General features: G+C 38.7%; 1 protein-coding gene across 2 annotated transcripts; it reads left to right on the top strand.

Annotated features, from left to right (window-relative positions):
* The first annotated feature begins 6664 nt into the window (after positions 1-6664).
* On the top strand, positions 6665-15250 carry LOC134533837 (uncharacterized). Of its 2 annotated transcripts, none has more exons than XM_063371530.1 (3): positions 6665-6760; positions 10713-11009; positions 14945-15250. In XM_063371530.1, exons 2-3 carry the CDS (start codon positions 10715-10717, stop codon positions 15097-15099), a joined length of 450 nt encoding a protein of 149 aa, XP_063227600.1. In that variant the 5' UTR covers positions 6665-6760; positions 10713-10714; the 3' UTR covers positions 15100-15250. The 2 variants fall into 2 exon arrangements, with proteins under 2 accessions (XP_063227600.1, XP_063227599.1); XM_063371529.1 differs by having other exon boundaries at positions 6671-6760; positions 10710-11009.
* Positions 15251-20908: the final 5658 nt, after the last annotated feature.

The raw sequence follows: 20908 nt of genomic DNA, 5'->3' as shown, positions 1-20908 counted from the left end.
ACTAGCCAGGATGGACAGCATAGCCGGCCTCCGTAGCTCAGTCGTTTGTGTTTTCATACCTACAACTAACAGATATTTGTTTTGATTTAATTTGTTAAATTTTTATTTTTTATTTTACAGAAACAAAATGGAAACAAGTATTGTGTTTGAATTGTTCGCGTGTTTTTCGTCGTGATGAATTTTAACGAACTGCTGATTTTCATGGTAAAATATTTACTATATATATGACAAGATGGAGAAAAACTTTAAAATGAAATGTTTAAACGTAAGACGAGGAGATTTCTGCCTTCCATTATTTCGGAATTCCTTTCCAAATGGCTATTTACTATATATCCAGACATACTACCGTATATATGCAAAGATTTAAAAAGTAATTAATTTTATACTCTTAGTTTTATGTGACGTCACGCTTGCTATTTACCGGCTGTTTTTCTTACGGGTCTGTGAAATTTTAGAAAGAAAAAATACGGACGGAACGGAACAACGATCCGTTTTCGTTTTTGGTCCCGTCTGTTCCGTTACCGTTGCATTGTAGAACAGGCCTTACTAGAAAAACGTAACGATGTTTCACTATACGCACAGTACCTACTGCATCACGGAAACGTAAATTTATGGCAAACCCAATAGAATATCTGACCTACGCTTTCGAACTGAACATACATATATTTAGTTTACATAAATATTCACACTGACGACTACGAAGTTGTCACGTTTTGTGTTCTGGACTTTTCGGCGATCTTCGTTCACTTGGAAAAGAACAGACGAGTACGTGACAACAGCGCGCCTTCCTGAGGCCCGGTGCACACGTGCGGACATTGTCCGCGCGGTGCCGCTGCGCAGCATCACGTGAATTTGAAGACATATTAGATGTTGAACTCTTCATCGCAGAAGTTAAAAGTTATCCAGAGATATGGAACGTAGCCGTTGAAGTATACCATGACCGTAATAAAAAAAAAAGAAGTGCGTGGATCAACACGTGCCGTAAATTTTGCGAATCGTTTGACGAAAAAGATGACAAGGAAAAAATCTTGTTGCAAATCTGCCCCTCAGGAGTCTTGAGTCGGTGAACGGATGCACCCAATGTTTCCTAGTTGTATCCAATAAACATTTGTATACTAGGTACACAAAGAATACCCGTTTACGTTTGTACACATCTATCTCGTTAGTCGGCATCGTTCAGTCTGTGCGGTATTTGTCCGTACTGTGTGAATGTGTTTCTGCGGCAACGTTGCGGCGCCGCAGCGGCACCGCGCGGACAATGTCCGCACGTGTGCACCGGGCCTTAGCACCCTGGCCGCGCCAAGCACCTCCTAGCAGAGCACCCGACGCATTCTAGCGGGCTCTTCGGAAGCAACGTTTACCCTCGCGGTATAGAGAATAGTTTGTTCTTGGGCTCCTGCACAAACCAATTACCTTTCTTGAACGCAGTAAACGTACGAATGGGACCTATCTCTAGCTCTATCAGTTTACATACATGGTATTTTACAAATTCGTCGCTACGCTTTAATAATATAAATTTATAATTAGGTGCATACAATTTACAGTAGCCAAGTAAATAATATTTAATTTATTATTTATTGCATCACACTAATTTCTATCTATGCAAGGCTCAAGATGAAGCCCCTAGGAATGAAGAAAAACAGCAAAATATGTTCGCTAATTATACTTTCATAAAATCTGTAATATAAATACGAATGGTGCAAGAAAAAAATATTAAGTGTACTATGCTTATTTTTTTGTTAAACACATTTATATCGCAGTTAAGTAGTACGCATTTGCGGCTAGAACAAGATTTATTCTTAACATGAAAAAATTCACAAACCCCTGCGATATGTAAGGTTTTTATGAAATGTTATTTTCAAGACCCTAAAACCTCCCGAATATCTCAACCGCGCCATTTCAGCATTAGCCTTTCGGGAAACCATTGAAAACCGGAATCAATGTTTAAAAGTTGGACATTGTTTGGTACAAATATAAAACTACAACTATTATTGCGTCCAAAACACCTTAATACAATGCATAATTATGTTATGTAGTCATCTTGCAAGACTTAAATGTTTTCCAAGCGTTTGAATAGCTACTTCAGTTATATATGTACATCCACAGTGCACAATGAAACTTAGGCATGAGGGCTAATAATGATACATGGAAGTGAGTTTAAATGCTATCATGAAATGATAACGAAGCAGTAACTGAGGAGACAGCTTGAGAGGAATGATTGTATAAATCACTATTGCGTTCACCAAGTATCCGGGGCTACTAATCATCGCTAACAATTCATATAATAACTGACAATTATAATTTATTTTAATTAGTTGTGCCACTTTACAACTACAGATAAGATTATAAACTTTGCTGCTTTCGTTATAAAGAAAATAAATTTCCAAATAGTGCGTTTAGGTTCCTGGCTGGTAGGCAACACGCTTGGGATTCGGCGCTGTGGTCAAATACGGATTTGGCGTTGTGGTCAAGTATGGATTCGGCGTTATGGTCAATTTGGATTTCGGCGTTATGGTCAACTTTGAATTCGGCGTTATGGCATTCGGCGTTGTGGTGTTTCGGCGTTAAGGTACTTTTAAGAAACACACATAAATTCATTTAGTTGTTTTCAGTTTGTTCATGTGGCACTCCCGCAGCAACATTTTTCGGCGTTGTGGTCATTCGGTGTTGTGGTCATTCGGCGTTGTGGTACACAGCAGTTCTCGGGTCGTCGGCGTTGTGGTCAATTTGGAATTCGGCGTTATGGTATTCGGCGTTATTGTACGTTCGGCGTTGTGGTATTTCGGCGTTGTGGTAACGACCCAATTTGAGACACGTAAACATGGCACCGAGTATATCGTGCTAATGAACGGTCATCCCGGGTGAATTGGTGGGAAGTAACCAGTAGCTACTTGGCTTCATCGAAGTGCCGTGAACTCTCGTATTTTTCTTCCCATTCAATTCGTGAGCATTCCGAACGATAACAGAGCATATCTCTCACTGTCGATATGCCTCCGGGAAAACCAGCGCTCGTGGGTGCGTATCTTCGCTAACATGGCGGCCGTGAAACGCAACACTTAGGTCATCTTCCAATCGAGTTCGTGGTAGCTGGTGCAACGGTAGATACAGAAGCTCGTGAGAAATTTCGAGGTTGGGAGGTGGCAGGTGGATGGGGGAACCTTTTTGTCAGAAACTAATATTTTTTCCTAGCTTTCCCCTCCTCAGTAAACATCGAATTATCCCGTGCCCCTCGAGGGTCCCCCTACTTCCAATTCTGGATGCGCCACTGCATCCATGTTCTTTGTTCTTCGAGGAACGTGACGCAGCCGCACTCGGGACAACACGGATTCAATTCCCAGTCCAAGCCATCCAGGTTTAGATTTTAAATTACATTCATAACAAAAAAAAATATCATATTACATAAATTAAATGTTTACTAGCGTGTTTAATTTTAAGACCTATTCAAAACTTATCACTCAAAAAATTGTTGTACTTTTACAATGGCAAGACAGAGCTTTGTACCATTTGCAATTTTACAAAGTTCTGCCTTGCAGTTAGTTGTACAAGTGATAGCATTGGTAACTGAAACTCCGAGGATTTTTCTTATAAAAATATCAGTGTATACACTGAAATTATACACACGTATTGTTTTGTAACACGAATAACATTAGGTAAATTTTAATAAATGTATTGTTACGAACGCGAGAAACCAGACCGCGATGCCAGGTTCGGAGCTGGCTGGCGGCCCTGCACGGCAACTGGCGTCACGTGCCGTCACGTGCCGTCCATTGACGTAAGGCATGCCACGCGCGCCTGGCCGGATTACAAGGGTCGTCGCTAAACCCCTCCCCCTCTTTTCACACGGCTCCCCCGAGCATCGCCCAGCATCGGCGCCGTTATCTATCGCTGAGCGGCCTTGGAAATTCCAGGCCGTGGCGTGAGCGAACGACGCTATCCCCGACAGAGTAAGTAAAGAAGCAATAATTGTGGGCCAGATTGATTCGTCTTGTAACCCGGTCAAACAGTTTTTAATTTTAAGTGATTTTGTTTGATTAATTCATTATTTGTTTTGTTTAAGCCGCAAAAATGCTCTTTATTTTATTAATAAATAATTAGCTGAACCGGCTGAATTCGTACCGCCTAACAGTCAATGAATCTCGTGTTAAATTTTAGCTAAACATAATTTTGATTTTTATTAACGTAATTAAATGAATACTAAAATTTAAATAAAAGTACAAAAATCAAGTATTTAAATGCCGTGTTGGCAAGATATTTGCTTTATTGAAGCTATGTATTTTGCTGCATGGGTTGCACTCGGGTTGATTCTCTTCAGTGAAGCACCTTGTGATATACGACATTTTTCGTTTTGTTATCAGGCGCAAGAACAAATACAGCAGATTGTTTGCCGTCACGTGAACATGCAACGTACAATTGACCAAGAGAAAAACATGCATTTTCTAGATTCAGACCACAAACACTTAAGGATTGGACTTGTGATTTTTTAATCGTCATGGCGAATGCAAGACGAATCAAAAATTGAATTCGTTTTAACTCAAAGGGCACATCGGTTGGGATCATCGGAATCATCGGAATCCTCGGAATGAGTACTTCCACACCTTTGAATTTTCCTTTAAGTATCATCGCGTGAATCACACTGATCATCAGTTTTTTTTATCACCAAACGCGTTCCATTGCATAGTTTTGGTTGGTTTGGATTTCGAAACATGATGACTACCGACTCAGCCTTCAGTTGTAAATTGTGCGGTGGTAAGCCAGGCACATTCAAGGAGTTTAAAAATTCAGTAGGATAGTTGGTGGCTTCGTCTTCGTTTGTTACACAGTAAATATATTTGAATGAATGCAGAGTACCAACGATTTGATTCTGAATTACGAAGTAAGTCATCCACATATTTGTTCTTAGCCGCCAAAATTGCTCGCTCACTCAACCATTTATTTTTGTGGTTAGTAATGATGTTCGGGAACACATTGTTGATGAGTTCGTCTTTCGATGAGACGAAAATGCAAAAATTCGGAGGAAATGAAATCAATCCACTCGATTCGTCGACAGGAATACGGCCATTACCGATAGTCAGCAATTGCTTAGAGAAATCATCAGATGGATCGTTCAACAATGCAACTCTCATGTTGCTGCCAGCTGAAGTTTCTTCACATAGCGCCACAGATTTTATGATTTGACTCAAGCGTTTTTTCATCGGCAGCAGCCGATCTTGGAATGACTAGCAGTGTTTGGCGGAAATCGCCAGATAGTAAAATAATTGCACCTCCAAAACATCTCGAGTCATTGCGCAGATCTTTCAATGGTCGATCAAGTACTTCCAATGCGAGTTTGTTTACCATTGTGCATTTATCCCAGGTGTTGTCAAACTTTTTTATTATTTTTTTCTGCGGAAGTGCTGTAGTGTAAATGTGATTGGGTGTTAAATTATAATAAATTTTAATGATAAAAGTAAAAATAAATCACAAAATGGGTAAAAACAATTGTCCCAAACATGGCTACGACAAACGGTTTAGAGCTTTAGTTTTTCTTACTCTCTCTTCTCTATTCGTTAGAATAGCTTCGCGGCTATTGCTTGGCAGACACAGAGAAATAACACTTACAGTTTGTACGTCTGTAACTTTGTATGTCAATGGCCAACCTGCGTGACATGAGCTCTCAATTGCGTTACATGACTGAGTTTCAAACCTAATTTATTTAAAAAAAAAAATTTGTGAATTTTATCAATATTTTAATAGTTATTCTGCTATTCGGGGTGGAGACGAATCCAACAAATTAGAGATCATTAAAATCGGTCCAGCCATTCTTGAGTTATAAATGGTGTCACTAACCCGACTTTGTTATGTATGTATATAGATTTGATATTTCTTAATTTTTTTAGTAAAGGTGTTCTAATTGTATGTTGAGAACTTCTTTTTGCCACAAAATGTGTTTTATTTTATGTTATTTTATTCCTTTTTTAAATTTCACTTTAGGAGAAAACTTAAATGTATATTAATTCATTACTTAAAGTTTATTTTTTATTGGGTATAAAATCATTTAAAAAGTGTAAACCTGTGGTTTATGAGTAGTGAAACTTCTTATAAGCTATTGAAAATGTATTCTTTCAGCCTGGTATGAAGTCGGTTTGCAAAAGAGGCAGACTCTTTTTTAATTGCTCCTTTCCTACAACTATTGTACCTGGAATTCAAATAGAACTACCCATTTGAAGATAGACACTTACGTTTAAGTATTTCCTTTAGAGCACGGTCAATTATGCCGATACTACGGACAATAGAAGCAAAATTATTACAACCGTGCCCAGTAAACCTTATACCTTACAGCAATCTGATGAACTATCATTTTTGCTCCTTACATTTTCGTTATTTGGGATGTCATAATTCTCCCTGTCAGAAAACAATTGCTTCCCCGTCGTTGTGTATTGGCAGGTTACATAAATGAATATTTCGTAGCGTTCATGTGATTCATGTTTGTTGGAAGTGTCAGCCATGCTCGTCATAGAGGCTCAGCAAGGTTGCCGATATCTACAGATCACCTACTTATGATTAGGAGAAAAAAAATCTGGGTTTTCTGCCGTTGGGGTAAAAAGTTGAAAAATATCTACAATTTAAATCTGGACTGATAGCGTGATATCTTCTCATTACTAAGAGGATTGATAAGCTGCAGGCCCTCCAAGCGGTGTCCGATAATTCTTATAAATAAAACACTCTTCACACAGTTTTCAATACTTCCAAGTTTGTTCTTGCGAATTAACGAGCGTATAAGGTAAGGACTGTTATTCGTTTGAAAGTATAAAATTTACCCTTTTTACATGCTTTATATTAGCTTCACCTGTATGTTTGTCTGTCTGTCCGTAACTCTGTCCGTCTGTAACTCTTTCGACTAAGAGTGACTGACTGATCACTGTAAAATGTCCCACCTATTTCATTACGTTCGTTAGCCGAGCGGTCTAAGGCGCGCGACTTCTGTGACGGCAGCTTTCGGATTCAGCGATCGTGGGTTCTACTCCCGGCCACGCCGAAAAAAAAAATGTTTTTTTTTTTCCCCCGGTAAATTCTAATATTATATCCATACATCTAACTGCAAATGATTCGTAGAGACTTTACCATTTCTTTGTGACGTTGCAACTACAAATAGTTATCTCAGATGGTAATAGGTAGTGTCGGTAACTCATTTCCCTATGATAATTATACATAAATATAGTTTAAAAAACTAAAAAAAAATGCTTTTAAAGAATATCAAACTAAAAAGTTAAAAATAAATATAGTTTAAAAAACTAAAAAACATGCTTTTAAAGAATATCAAACTAAAAAGTTAAAAATAAATATAGTTTAAAAAACTAAAGAAACATGCTTTTAAAGATTATCAAACTAAAAAGTAAAAAATAATTTTAAAATTAAATTTATGACAATAGTATATAAGCAATACTAGTATAAATGAGAAAAAAGCATGGGGCGCTTAATATTCAAAAAATATGGCACAAAGCGCCTCAAGCTTTTTTCTCATTTATACTAGTATTGCTTATATACTATTGTCATAAATTTAATTTTAATATTATTTTTTACTTTTTAGTTTGATAATCTTTAAAAGCATGTTTCTTTAGTTTTTTAAACTATATTTATTTTAAAACTGTATCTGACCTGTGTATAATTTATTATTTCTTACACAAGACAACTATATGAGTTATTTAAACCACGTGAAAAAATGGCGGAAAATATTTGGTCGTCTTGGCCTGATTTCCTGCACACTCTAAATCCCTGATTTTCATCAGTGTGACACGTCTCATTATTTTAACTATCCGATACCTTAGCTAATGACAATCGTATTAGCTATACATAAATATTCAGAATTCTACCGATAAACACCGACTACAGATTCATCACAAAAATATAATTTGGAAACATGCATACGACTTGTGGTTTTAAGTGCTACCCAAGGCTGGTGTACACTTTTAAGTGTGAGCCTAACAACTGTTTTACTGCAGATAGTATAGAACGTATTTAAGATGGAACACAAATGTCTATATAATATTAAAAATAAAATTACAACTACCGAAAAATTATTTCATTGACATAATTGGGGTAGTACTTATATTTCAATATATAATTTTCTGGCGTATTGTTACCACCAATTATTATTAAACAAAATTACAACAGAGACAAGTTTTAGCTGTGGATATAGGAATGTGATTCATTAAAAATTATCCTGACGCTGTTTGATTCTTAAGTATCATTAGCATCATGTTTCGTATCATTAGCAGTGAAAAATGCTGTTCACCTTCAACTTCAAAGGCGAATACCATCGTTGGGAATCACTTTAGATTAAAAGTCATTGTGTGTTTTAAAATTATTTTTTTAGTGATTAATCTGCAACCAAAATTTGTCAGTTGAATTCTGACTCACTCTGTATTGTTGAGATATTGGGGAAACGCACGGACGAAGTAAAACATTTGAGGAACATGAGAATACCAGAGGAGGGAACATTGCAGGGTCTGGGAAACATGAAGGAATAGTGGTGAACGGAACTCTGGGTGTTATCAATATACCACACTAACTGAAATAGATTCAACACATTTTAATAATAACAATTTAGAGACTCGATAGCTACGTTCTAAACCTCTATCTCAATTAATTCACAAAAGGCTGACTACTCGTGAGCAAACGAATCCATCCAAACATCGTATTTCTTTAAAGACATAGAACCACGGCAATTCTGACCTATTCAGAGGGACTTGAAACATCATTGACTGGATACTTTGCATCTTTGAAAAGGAACTTGGTGCGAGGCGCATGTAGATGAACAGCACAAGCTATGGGTTGTACAGAAGTCGGTAGAGCGCCTCCAGGGCGCTACTGTTCGGGCCCCGCACCGGCGGCATTATATTTCAGTGTCGTTGTTAGAAATATGGACGTTAATGGGAAAAGGAAGATTTAAATTTTTCTAGAGTGCAATTTAAAGTGCTGGTCAATTTTTCTTCTCAATTTTTTTTTTTTTTTTTTCGTGTAAGAAAATCTTTCTTAGATTGTATTGCAGGAATTTGGTCCTAAGAATTTATAAAGCCAACCCGAGAATAATTTATCACGAAAGACTACAAAAATTTCTCGAGAGAAATGAGAAAAAAACATTGTTGAAATTTTAGTCCTTGGTTAGCTTAAATAACTCTGTTTGAAAGAGTTTAATTTTCAAAATTTCTGGGGGGAGAGCCTGGGAAGTATTGCATACCCCCCACGGGACCCTCCTCAAAATATTATGCTCCTGTAACAGCTTTTGGTCCATAGGCCCGTGGAGTATAGGGCTACCACTCGAACTTGGTTTATTTATTTTAAAGCCTGCCGCGCCTCTGATAGCGCTGCGTCGCGCGAGTCCGCCCTCGGTCGCACCACCACGTCTGGTGACGTGTCCTCACTTCCTACCTCGCCGTCGCCATATCGCCACCCCCAAAACACTTCGGAAATGGTGATGATGGATGATGAGTATAAATTATAATCCCCCTTCGTTAAACCCGGTCACTTTTATAAAATAAGTTCCTTTTACGGGGCCCGCCTATAGTCAGGTCTGTATTCGCGTTGGTGAGGCGGGATGATAGGTGCGACTCTCGCCGATGCTCACAGCACGGTATCGCCTCTAAGCGCAGGGACACGCGTTTTAGCCATTTTCACTATCCTAGCAATACAGTTTAAAAAACCAAATATGGAAAAATCAAAACTACTAATACGCCCTTGGTGCATCCTTATATGCTTTTCGTAAAAAAGACACATCTTGGATATATTGAGCAGATTTTTTTTTTTCAATTCGTTGTTTTTTTTTTTGAAGTTCTGCACGCCGTATTTCCGCCCAGGTCGGCAGAGCCCTTAGAACTGTTTCCACAATGCAATTACCAGACGTGTCCCGCAAACATGGCGCCGCCCATCAGCTTGGCACAAGCAGCAAGCAGTGGCCATGCAGTAACTGCCACCCTCGCACCTTTGAATATATATACTGTATAGAAGTCGCGAGTGGATAGGATTTACTCTACGTTTTTCAGGAGCGTATGATGAGCAGCTTGGGAACTTCACCGCTGCAGTGCGCTGCTGTAACGCCCTGTATCGTCTTAGGTTGTCATTTGCACGTTAGAGCGCAGCACTGTTGCCCGCCGTCATTCCCCCGCACCCCCCATCAAACATTCACTCCATCTCAAGGTCGTTCAACGGGAGTGTGCGTCACAAAACTGTAGGGATGAGAGGTGGGGTAGAGGGTGGGTGGAGGACAACGCGTGTTTGAGGGAGGGTGGGGAAGAGGTGTTTGAAGAGTTCGACACTTTTCCGCTAGCTTTGAATATATATACTGTATAGAAGTCGCCAGCCCAGGTTAAAATTTCTAATACGGTTTTGAGGTAGTTGGTTAATTCACCGCCGCAATCGCCACCATCTCTAGGGGCATCGACTTGTGGTGGTCCCTAGCGGACAAGTGTCGAACTCTTCAAACACCCCTTCCCCCTCCCGTTGAACGACCTTGAGCTGCAGTGAATGATGGGTGGGGGGTGCGGGGAATGACAGCGGGCGACAGTGCTGCGCTCTAACGTGCAAATAACAACCTAAGACGATACAGGGCGTTACGGCAGCGCACTGCAGCGGTGAAGTTCCCAAGCTGCTCATCATACGCTTCTGAAAAACGTAGAGTAAATCCTATCCACTCGCGACTTCTATACAGTATATATATCAAAGCTCGCACGCAGCAGGAATGGGCGTGCTGTTGGTGTTGGTGCCCCTGGCGGCGGCGGTCTGCCTGGTCGCCGGCGACGGCTACGTGGACATCAGCGGCGTCGGCCGGTACAATCTCGTGGAGAGGAACGTGACGTGGAGGAAGGCGAGGAGCCTGTGCAACGACGAGGCGGCCCACCTGCTGGTGCTCGACTCGGCCAAGGAGTACGAGGCCATCATCCAGCACTTCGGTAGGAACATCACCTCGAGCGGGCAGGAGGTGCACATCGGGTTCCACTCGCTGTTCGTCCACGACGAGTGGCTCACCATCTTCGGTAAGCGCGCCGAAGTGGCCTCCACGCAATATACCTTTTTATCAATATGATGATGATGATGATGATGATGATGATAGTTATGTTGATGATGATGCTGGTAATGGTAATGATTGTGGTGATGATGAAGATCATGGTGCTGATTATGTTGATGATGCTTGTGGTAATGGTGATGATGGTGACAATGATTATGTTGATGGTAATGATGGTGATAATAGTTGTGATGATGATTTTGACTATTTTTTTGGTAATTATGATGGTGATTATTGGGGCTGTGGTGATGGTGGTAATAGTGATAATGAGGCATGTCCAGAAAATAAGTACTGTTTGGTAATTAAAAAAATAAACTCACGAAAAAAAAATGTTTTACTGAAAGTTTTAGTTGACTACATATCTACATCACATTTTAACATAGTCACCATTCAGTTCAAAGCACTTTTCGCAACGCCCTATCAGTTTATTTATTCCCCTCTGCATAGAAGTTCGCCGACTGGAAATTAAACCAGTTGAAAATCGTAATTTTGTACATTTTGTTGTGATTGTTGTTTCATTTAAATAAATAAAAATGAAGCCATTTTCACCCCCTCCCCCCCCCCTTTTCAAAAAAAAAACAAGGTAGCCATCATTTTTTGACTCGAGTACGGAGATTGCTTAAACTTTTTTTGGAGATGTTTACTGAGCGCCTGTACTTAGGCTACACGCATTGCGTATTCGAAGTCCATGGTGCTGGCAGAGCGCTGCGAATAGTGCTTAAAACAGAATTACGACTATGTTAAAATGTGATGTAGATATGTAGTCAACTAAAACTTTCAGTAAAACCTTTTTTCACGGGTTTATTTATTTTTTTTAGTGTTCAACGGTACTTACTTTCCGGAAACGCCTCGTATTATGGACAACACAACGATGACAGCACATACGAACACAGACAGACAACCTTTAAAAATCTGACAGCACATCAATTCCATGGATGGAATTTAGTCATGAAAAAATAACAACACATACGATCACAGTGGGCTAACAACGGCGAAGTTGTTCCAACAAGAATGTAAATGCAGACAGACAACAAATGTGGACAACACAGCAAACTTATGGACACAATAATGAAAATAAACAGGTATTATGGACAGTACTGACGAACACAGTAGGCTTCTTATGACAAAACAGTTCCGACTTTTCGGGAACTGGCATCCGTTTCCGTCGTCAGGCACAAACAGACCCACAAACAGACAATGTCTTAAGTTCATACGCCTTTGAAGTTTGATCAGAATAATTTTGTTGTTGTGAATAAAATGTACTAATTAACATGAAACCTTATAAGTTGTTGTATTTGACCAAGTTTTACACTACAACCACCCAAAAACTTGTCGTTGTCATTTAAATAATTTCATAATAATTGCGGTAGAAACACTTGTTTTCCATAAATTTTCGTGTGGTATTGTTGTCCCCAGTCATTTCATAGAAATCATTTTACGACAGCGGCAAGTCTTTCGGTTGTTGTGGAACTTTATATTCGGTTAAAACTTATCCAGGTGGTTTGTGTTCCATGTTAAATACCTTCCTTAATATTTGTTATAAACCCATTTCAGGCACTTTCTTTAAACTATAGATTGTATTGATATTATCAACTAATATTTCCGTAATTAAACTGCAGCAGATGTCTGTCGGTAAAATTCTGACACACATGTACATACGGTAAAAAAGCTGTAAAGGAATTTATTACCTATTATAATAATAATTAATTGTATGCTTTTCTAGTAGTTTCTAGTGGTCCAAACTAAGTAGTTATTAATTATATATTTTTGGAGGAATTTTTGTTTGGAATATTGTACACGAAAACTAAAGCAGTTATTTCGTCAAAACATATTTCTATACTTAGCGTTATCATGAGTTGAGTTGAAAACATTGCCTTCGTTTTGGATTGTTTTATAGTTCTCCAAACTGAGTGACTTACATAATATTTACAAGAGGTAAGGAAAAAAAAAATGTTAAATTACTACCTATCGAGTAACCTACCTGTCGTTAAAGAAGAGGCCAAAATACAGCATCTTGACCAAACAAGCTTTCAAATATTTTGAAACAATAAAATATCAAAGAAAGTTAATGAGAAAAGCACATAACTTCAGAACGTAGAGGACGTGTACTTTTTAAACTGACATCATCCACACCATTAACCTAGGAATATAAGATAAGATAAGGCATATCTTGAAGTTTGACCAATATACTTATAATTTTTTACTGATTGCATGTTTTCTTCGAGTAAACGTTTTGTCTTTGTAGTTAATCAATTTGTAGTATATTTGAGTTTATTTTTGGAACCCTTTAACATTGCAGTCCCAGTCAGCCATTCTGATTTCGTTTCTTTGTGGTTTCCCTTAGTCACACCAGCTAAATGCTGGGATTATACTTCACTACAGGCAAATGTTGTAGAAGACTACACGATATTTGTTATAGGCCATGGTCAATTCCTTCCCCAGTTTTCTTGCACTGAAATATTGAAATTACTGGATAACATACAGTTCACAGGGATGAAAGCCGCAACCACAACCTGAACAGTTCCCAAGTTTACCGAAGTAAGAGGTTAGGTTAGGTTCGTTCGATGCAATAAATAATATTTCTTATTTTTCCGGGAGGATAGGTTAGGTTATCATAACTAAAATTTAATGTTGGTTAGGTTAGGTTAGCATTATTTAAAATGATATGTATAAATACATACATAAAATTCTAACAGACTACAGTTTGGACCCACAGTTTGGAAGAAAATAAATCATTATTTCAGGCAGTAAAATTAAAACTGTCTTATTTATTACGCGAATATACAAATGCTGACATCAATGAGGGCTCAGCCCTCAGTCCTAAGCCATTTCAAGCTCGAAAATATAATACCTAAGCTGTTCTGCAAACAACAGTGGCTTGATATTTGAAAATAAGATGATGGGTCTATATATTCCCTCAATACACTATATGTTGCCAAATATTATTTATTTGCGATAAGTATGTTTAGTATCAAAATACTGCTAACATTTAAGGTATTACTTTGGTTCACAACTCACAAAAATATGTGGTGTGGACCAGTGGCGTCGCCAGGATTTGTGTATGGGAAAGGGGGGGGGGGGGGGGTAAGAGGCAATTTTCCCCCCCCCCCCATATAAAACGGGGGAGTCCGGGGGTCCACCCCCGGAAAAAAATTTGGATTTTAATGTGTAAAATAGTGCTATTTTAGCAGTTTTCGGTACTTAACTTTAAATATTGTAATGGTAAAAATATTATTACTTTTTTAATAAAAAAATTGTTTGAGTGATGAAGAAATTAATTAAAGATATTTTTATCAATCCAAGTGCCTTGTTTACGTTCACTTAAAATCATAAATCATGCTGGAAGCTCGACAGTACAAAAAAAAAGGAATAAAAAGGGTTGGGTTTCGGCAGAACTGATCTATTCCTGGAAACAATTAGCTTTAGCTTGAAGAGTTACATGATACCAAGTCGTTGTCTCAATTCTATACACACACAGCGATCCTTAAAATTTTGGAAGCCCAGTCAACACCTGATTATAATTACCGCGCTGGTTAAATACAGTAGGTGTAAGATATTTGAAAGCTTGGGACCCGTCACGGCGTCACAACCTTATAGCTTCTGCTCGCGACAGGGGTAGGGGAAGGGAAGGAGAATCGGTAGGGCTCGCTTACTCTTCCCCTCTAGTGCAGTGGCCGGTGATAGCAGTAAGACACCCAGGCTTTTAGCTAACCTGCTTTCAGATAAGAAAAAATAATTGGGGCTAAGGGGGGGGGGAGGTTAAAACCCATAACCCCCCCCCCCACTTCCGGCTACGCCACTGGTGTGGACGGGTAACACATACGGATCAGAGTTTTAAATACCTGTACTAACATGTTTAAGTTTTATCAGTTAGTATACGTGATTATTTTTTAAATTATTTTTCAGACGACCCTCTTGGTGAATCTGGATATTCCAAGTGGATCATAGACAATCCAGAGGAAGGTGAGCGGTGCGGAGGTTTGTGCACGGAGCCCGATGGCCTGTGCTCCCAGCACTGCGACAAGAGCCTGTTCTTCATCTGCGAACAGGAGTCCAAATAAGCGCAATTTATTTTTTACTATGGTGTTCCAAAAAAAATTGCATTGTATAATTAAAGGACTTATTTACAGCATTCTGTATCCCTTAACCTTAAACAAATGTTAAGCTTGTACATATTTATAAATTTAATAAAAATAACGACATAATCTCCGACCATGTTTTTTTTATTTCTGTTATAATTTTATACTAAAGGTTCCAATAATCATATATTGTTTAATATGGTTTTTATTAATTACGGACGTGTTTAAGATTTTATTACTACCAACAAATGATCTCAGGAAGTTCTCAGGGTGTGAAACCCCTGGACAGTGTCGCTGAAAGTCCGCAGGGAAAAAATGACAAATAATGCCAAACACGAAATTCCTATTAATGATCTGGAGTGATTTTGGACTTCACTGCTTCTAAAAATAACTAGATCCAAGAGCAGGGGTGTCTCCGGGTAGACGTTTCTGGAGGGGCTGTCATACAAAGAAGGGATTTAGTTGCAAACCGTGATATTAAATAAGTAATAAATAGGCTTCAAATAGTTACAAATTTATGATCACATTTACTGGACTTAAATAGTTGCATACAACTTTCACACGTGAATTTAAGCATTTAAGTTAAAAATAAATACATTTAACGAAAAAATAAATAAATAAAAACGTTGGGCTCGTGAGGAATTATCTGTTTTGCCCCAAAACCCATTCCACCAAACCCCTCCCCCCCAACCCCTAGAGAAGGGCAGTCCTAATTACATTGATTAAGATGTAAGATTCGAGTTATTGTTGGCGAAAATTTCATTACACAACCAGTGTAAATGGAACATATTTGCAGAACTCTTTTAAAGCCATGCTTAACAGCTACTTCCACCCAATTGTGACACCTGCCGCAGTATGTCATATTCAAATTTGGTGAGGTCAATAAGTGACTCATAAACAAGTGCGAATGTAAAATTGTTAAAAGACAAAATCTGTAACTATTTCAATGGTTCGTAGTATAATCTATGTTAAAACTAAAGAAACCAGTAAACTAGGGGAACATAATGGTTCTAATTCAACTTGTGAGAAAAACAGGCAAAAGTTGAATTTTACCATGTACCCTTTGCTGTGATTGGCTAGCTGCACCCCTTATCCTCCCCGAGAACCCTTTGTTTAGTCGTAGACTAGGGCTTCTTTGCTACGATTGGCCATAGGTCCTGACCCCTCCAAGAGGAACTTTGCTGTGATTGGCTAACTGTAACTGTTTTTTTTTTTTACATTGTACATGTGTGGAAACAAAGATGATGGAAATGCTACTGGAGGTACGCGGATCAATTAAGAAATCAATTATTATATCAGGATATATATAGGAACAAGAATATCACATGCATAGCACCGAAAAAAAAACGAACAGTTGGTGTCAATTTCACTGATTAAAAAAAACCTATTAGGTATGCCAAGGAAGTAAGTAGCCTATGCAATAAATACAAGGAGATGCCATAGACATTAGTTTCGCAAGCATATTACTTAACAACAAGCTGGCACCAATTTAATTTAAATTAAATCTACTGAAAAACAAATGCAGTTAGCTAGTTAAATTATGTGGTATTCCTGCCAGGAAAGGGAAATCAGAATATAATATGTATATCTACAAAATTAAAATTATACAAAGCTTATTTCACCAAGAAAAAAATTAGCTTGGGAACTAAATGAGAGCAGTTATATCATGAAACTACTCTACAAACATATTGGAGGGTGTGGAATATGAATATCATAGACAAATAACATTGGGAGGAAATAGGGATGTCTTCGACAAATAACGTTGGGGGTAGGAGGTTTTGGCATGATTATGCCTGAATAATATATTGACAAAATTACGCAAGTACACAGAATGACAGCATCAAATGTTTTATTGAGACTTCAAGAAAACTTCTTTATACATTCGTCAGTCTTGAGCAATGTTTGAAAATAATTAAAACAGTGTTGCATTAAGTCTTACATGGCCGCTCTCCCAAAAGCCAGCACTCCAGCTGAAAAAAAAAAAAAAAAAATTGTTACAAGTGGGTAAAAACGGGTTCGCAAGGATAGCACAACTAATATTTATATAGTTTTATGCATTAATAATATTTACATCACGAAATAAATCGCCACACTTAATGTATGTTCACAAATCAGTATCACTTAAAAATGTCTGTTCACAAATCGCTAGATATCTGTCAAGCTCACAGTTCATGTTCCTCAATGGAGCTAGGCTCAACAGTGGTTCGCCCCTTACCACGCACCTGTCCACACGTAAACACACAGACTCGCACCACTCGGTCGCACCGCGTCTCGCCGCTCGCAAGGGGAGGGGGGTCTCTCGTTCTCCTCACCGAACTCGCACTTCACTCCACTCGCCTGCACGAACCCTCGGAACTCCCGCGGTGGCCGGCGTCACCGCTTTTATACCCCGGGCAGTCTTTCTGGAACCGACTGGTAGTGGTTGCGACGTGTCGCGTCATCCCGGGCCGACCCGACGCTCGAAGCATCCGGAATAGCGGTGCTTGTTCACGCCACTCCACGCGGAATTCCCAGGCCGCCAAGGGATATATGAAAGCGCAAGGAGCGCACGGGTGCAGGTGCGTGGTGAGGAAGGGGCCGCTGTAATCCCCGAAGGTATGCAACCCGTGACGTTAGTGGCCGTGCGGGGCTGCCAGACACATGCCTCCCACGTTCGTAACAAAATGTTACCTGGAAAGATTAAAAAGGGATCTCCTCCTCCTCTTCGTTACTAACCATAGCCACTCATCTAAAAAATTAATATGGTAGTTAATTGAATAACAAACTAGTAACTTAAAACGGGGTCATCATCTTCACCCCGTTTTACCGTACTTAACTTCCCTTAACTCTCTAGTTAGTATAAATAACTTCACCCTATCGCTCCCACAGCTAAAGAACAGCTGTTTTTCTCCCAGCAATTTGTGCATTCATCTCAACTATTTCTAATACCACAGAATGATTTGCAATCATTTTCACATTTCAACTTCCCAGAAGGTCTTACAGTCGTCCTCTATTCTTTATAACAGTATGAACAGCACCGGAGGACAAACGTCAAGTGTCCGATAAACATTTGTCTAGCTTCGTTTTTCATACAAGTGAAGAAGGTACTATGTAAATGTGATATGTTTTAAAATAATAAATTGAAATACCACTAATGGAATTATGATGTAAAGAGTAAGAAGAGGTGTAAATAACTCATCGTATCTATCCAAGATAAAGCAATAACTACCACTCACAGTAGGGGTAGGTGTTTGCAACACACTACGAAAATAAGTTATAAATTTGAAAATAAAACGTATATTATAATGTGTTTATAAACTTCGCAAGTAACACAAAAGCTCAAGGTAGCAACACATAACAAACACAAGAAAACTAAGGCAGTTAAAAAAACGCAAATGCAGGTCGCAGATGTCATCAACCAATACAACATGAAACTCTAAAACTGTAGAAATTATTTATTTATCATGCTTCTTTTCATAAATAATGTTTAGCTCAAAAATCTTTTATATTCTTAATAATTTCATATAAACGCGCCATTTTCTTTTAATCTGAGCGAAAGTGTGATGCTTGTAATTTAAAAAAATCGTAGCAGTATTATAGCTTGGCCGGTCCGGCACCAAGCTTCAGGCTGAGGATTGAAGATTGTGTCCACCATCTTGGATTGTGACGTCACAACGGCCATCTTGGATGACCTTGACCTTCAAAGTTTGACCAAAATTACTCAAAATTTCCAGTTTTTTTTTTGGAAAACATTTCGTCAAAAAATCTTTGATAATGTAAAAAAAATTTTAAAAAAAAATTGAGTGGAAAATTCTTGTTCTGAGGGAAAATTTTATATTTAATTCCTCAAAAATGCAAACATTCGGAATTAGAAAATTCTCAAAAGACTGTCTCAGAAAGAACCAGAATTCTCCGAAGTGGCTTAAATTCCCCAGCGACAAAGCCTCCAATAACCCTCTGGCGGCCATATGGGATGACCCTGACCTTGACCGTAAAATTAAAATTCTTTAATTTTTGACCAAAAAATTCCAAAAATTAAAAAATATATATATTAAAAAAATTGCTTACCTCAAATGTTTATTTTCTTAATCGATTTCGTTCCTTGGTTATATTCCCGGCGAGAGTAGGTAAACATGTAATTAATTAATAAAAAAATTACGAATCCTTATTTACAATTAAAAAAATAATAAAATTGCTTATGTTACATCCGTCATCTTGAATTATGATGTAACCGTTGCAATTATCGTTACGGCCGCCGAAATCCTTAATTTTTTGCTAGAAATTCGGAAAAAAATTTAAAATTCATAAAAATTTTATTAATAAAAAATAAAATTTCCGCCATATTGAATTAAGACATCACCGTTGCACATTTCGTTACGGTCACCGTACTTGATTCTAGAAACTTTGCTCTAGTTTCCATTTAACACATATGTGCACTTCAGACCATAGAAACAGGATGATAAAAATGCCACTGATATACAACTCCTTGGTCATTTTATTAATCCCGGGTCACTGAACTGTCCGCGGCATGTCACAGCTGTCGGAGTGTGCCCTAAGACAACACTGCCACGACCAACAGTCGCCCTGTAATGTGTTTGTTTACATGAGTTTCAAAAACTGTAATTTAGCAAGAGGGACTGAGTTAATTACAGGCGTTAATTTTTTTTCTTTTCCAGAGTGTAAATAAACAGACTGATCCCTGCTTTTGTTTTAAGTTAGTTGTGTTCGTGATGTCACTTCCACTCCCTGAGAGCAAAAGTGAATTCTAGGAATTCTTGCATGCAGTCCATCTCGGGCCACCATCGAGTACTGCCACTGTTACATGAATCTCCAGCATCCTTTGTCTGGAACAGATTTTAATGCAAATAGTTTAACTTATTTACATAACCTTTTCTTTCCAATCTCCCCGTGTACCTTGGTGGGTTTTTTGAATGGGGGACCTTATCCCACCTCATTCATTCTTGTTACGCCTCGTGCTGTCCAGCATGTGGGCAGGCATTGTATGGGACTGGCCGAATCTGGTGTGTTTTAGTAAAAAATTGGACATTGACACATGCTGGGTCCTCTATTTTTTCGGGCTAAAAGCAAGTACCACATAAATTTCAAATTCATCAGTGTATTGTTCTATGAGTGTTTTGTAGCAGCACTTCTCAATGCCTGAGGCTAGAATAAAAGGACCATTCACATCACCACTGAACTGTGAGTAGTATTTTCTACCTAATTAATTTGTTCTTCTTTCCTTTCCCTGTCCAAGAGCATATGAGTTACATTGTAGGGGTGTGTCCACAGGCCCCAAACACATGTACTAACTAGTCCCAACTGACAGACTCCTGCTACCTTAGTCTCTTCTGATGTGGTTACATGTTCATTGGTCACAGAAACAGAATGGTCCACAGTCCACCTTCCCTAAGGAGGTGAGAGTTGGTGCTGCAGAATCAGAACATCACTAAACACTGAGCAACGTCCACCATGTTTCCTGCACTGCCTGATAGTGGACTTGTATCAGCTGATGTGAACAAGAAGAATTTTAATAAACTAAATTTTATTTTGGCTTACTATATAAATAAAATAAAACATGTTTTGCTGTGGTCATTGTTTCTAGTTAGCCAGATTTGAATGCTTTGTGTAGGCAGGGCCGTAACTGGGGGGGGGGGGGGGGCAAGCGGGGCATACGCCCCGGGCGCAAAGCTGTGGGGGGCGCCGAAATCGCTTGCATTGTAATTCCTTCCTACTACAACTGGTAACTGGTAAACAGTTTTTTAACTTGCATGCCAGGCAGGGCCGGCGCGTCCATATAGGCGAACTAGACAAA

This window comes from Bacillus rossius, chromosome 7 (assembly GCF_032445375.1).
Source record: "Bacillus rossius redtenbacheri isolate Brsri chromosome 7, Brsri_v3, whole genome shotgun sequence".
Taxonomy (NCBI): Eukaryota; Metazoa; Arthropoda; class Insecta; order Phasmatodea; family Bacillidae; genus Bacillus; species Bacillus rossius.
Note: the sequence above shows the minus strand (reverse complement) of the source record. Positions and strands in the feature narration are given on the sequence as shown.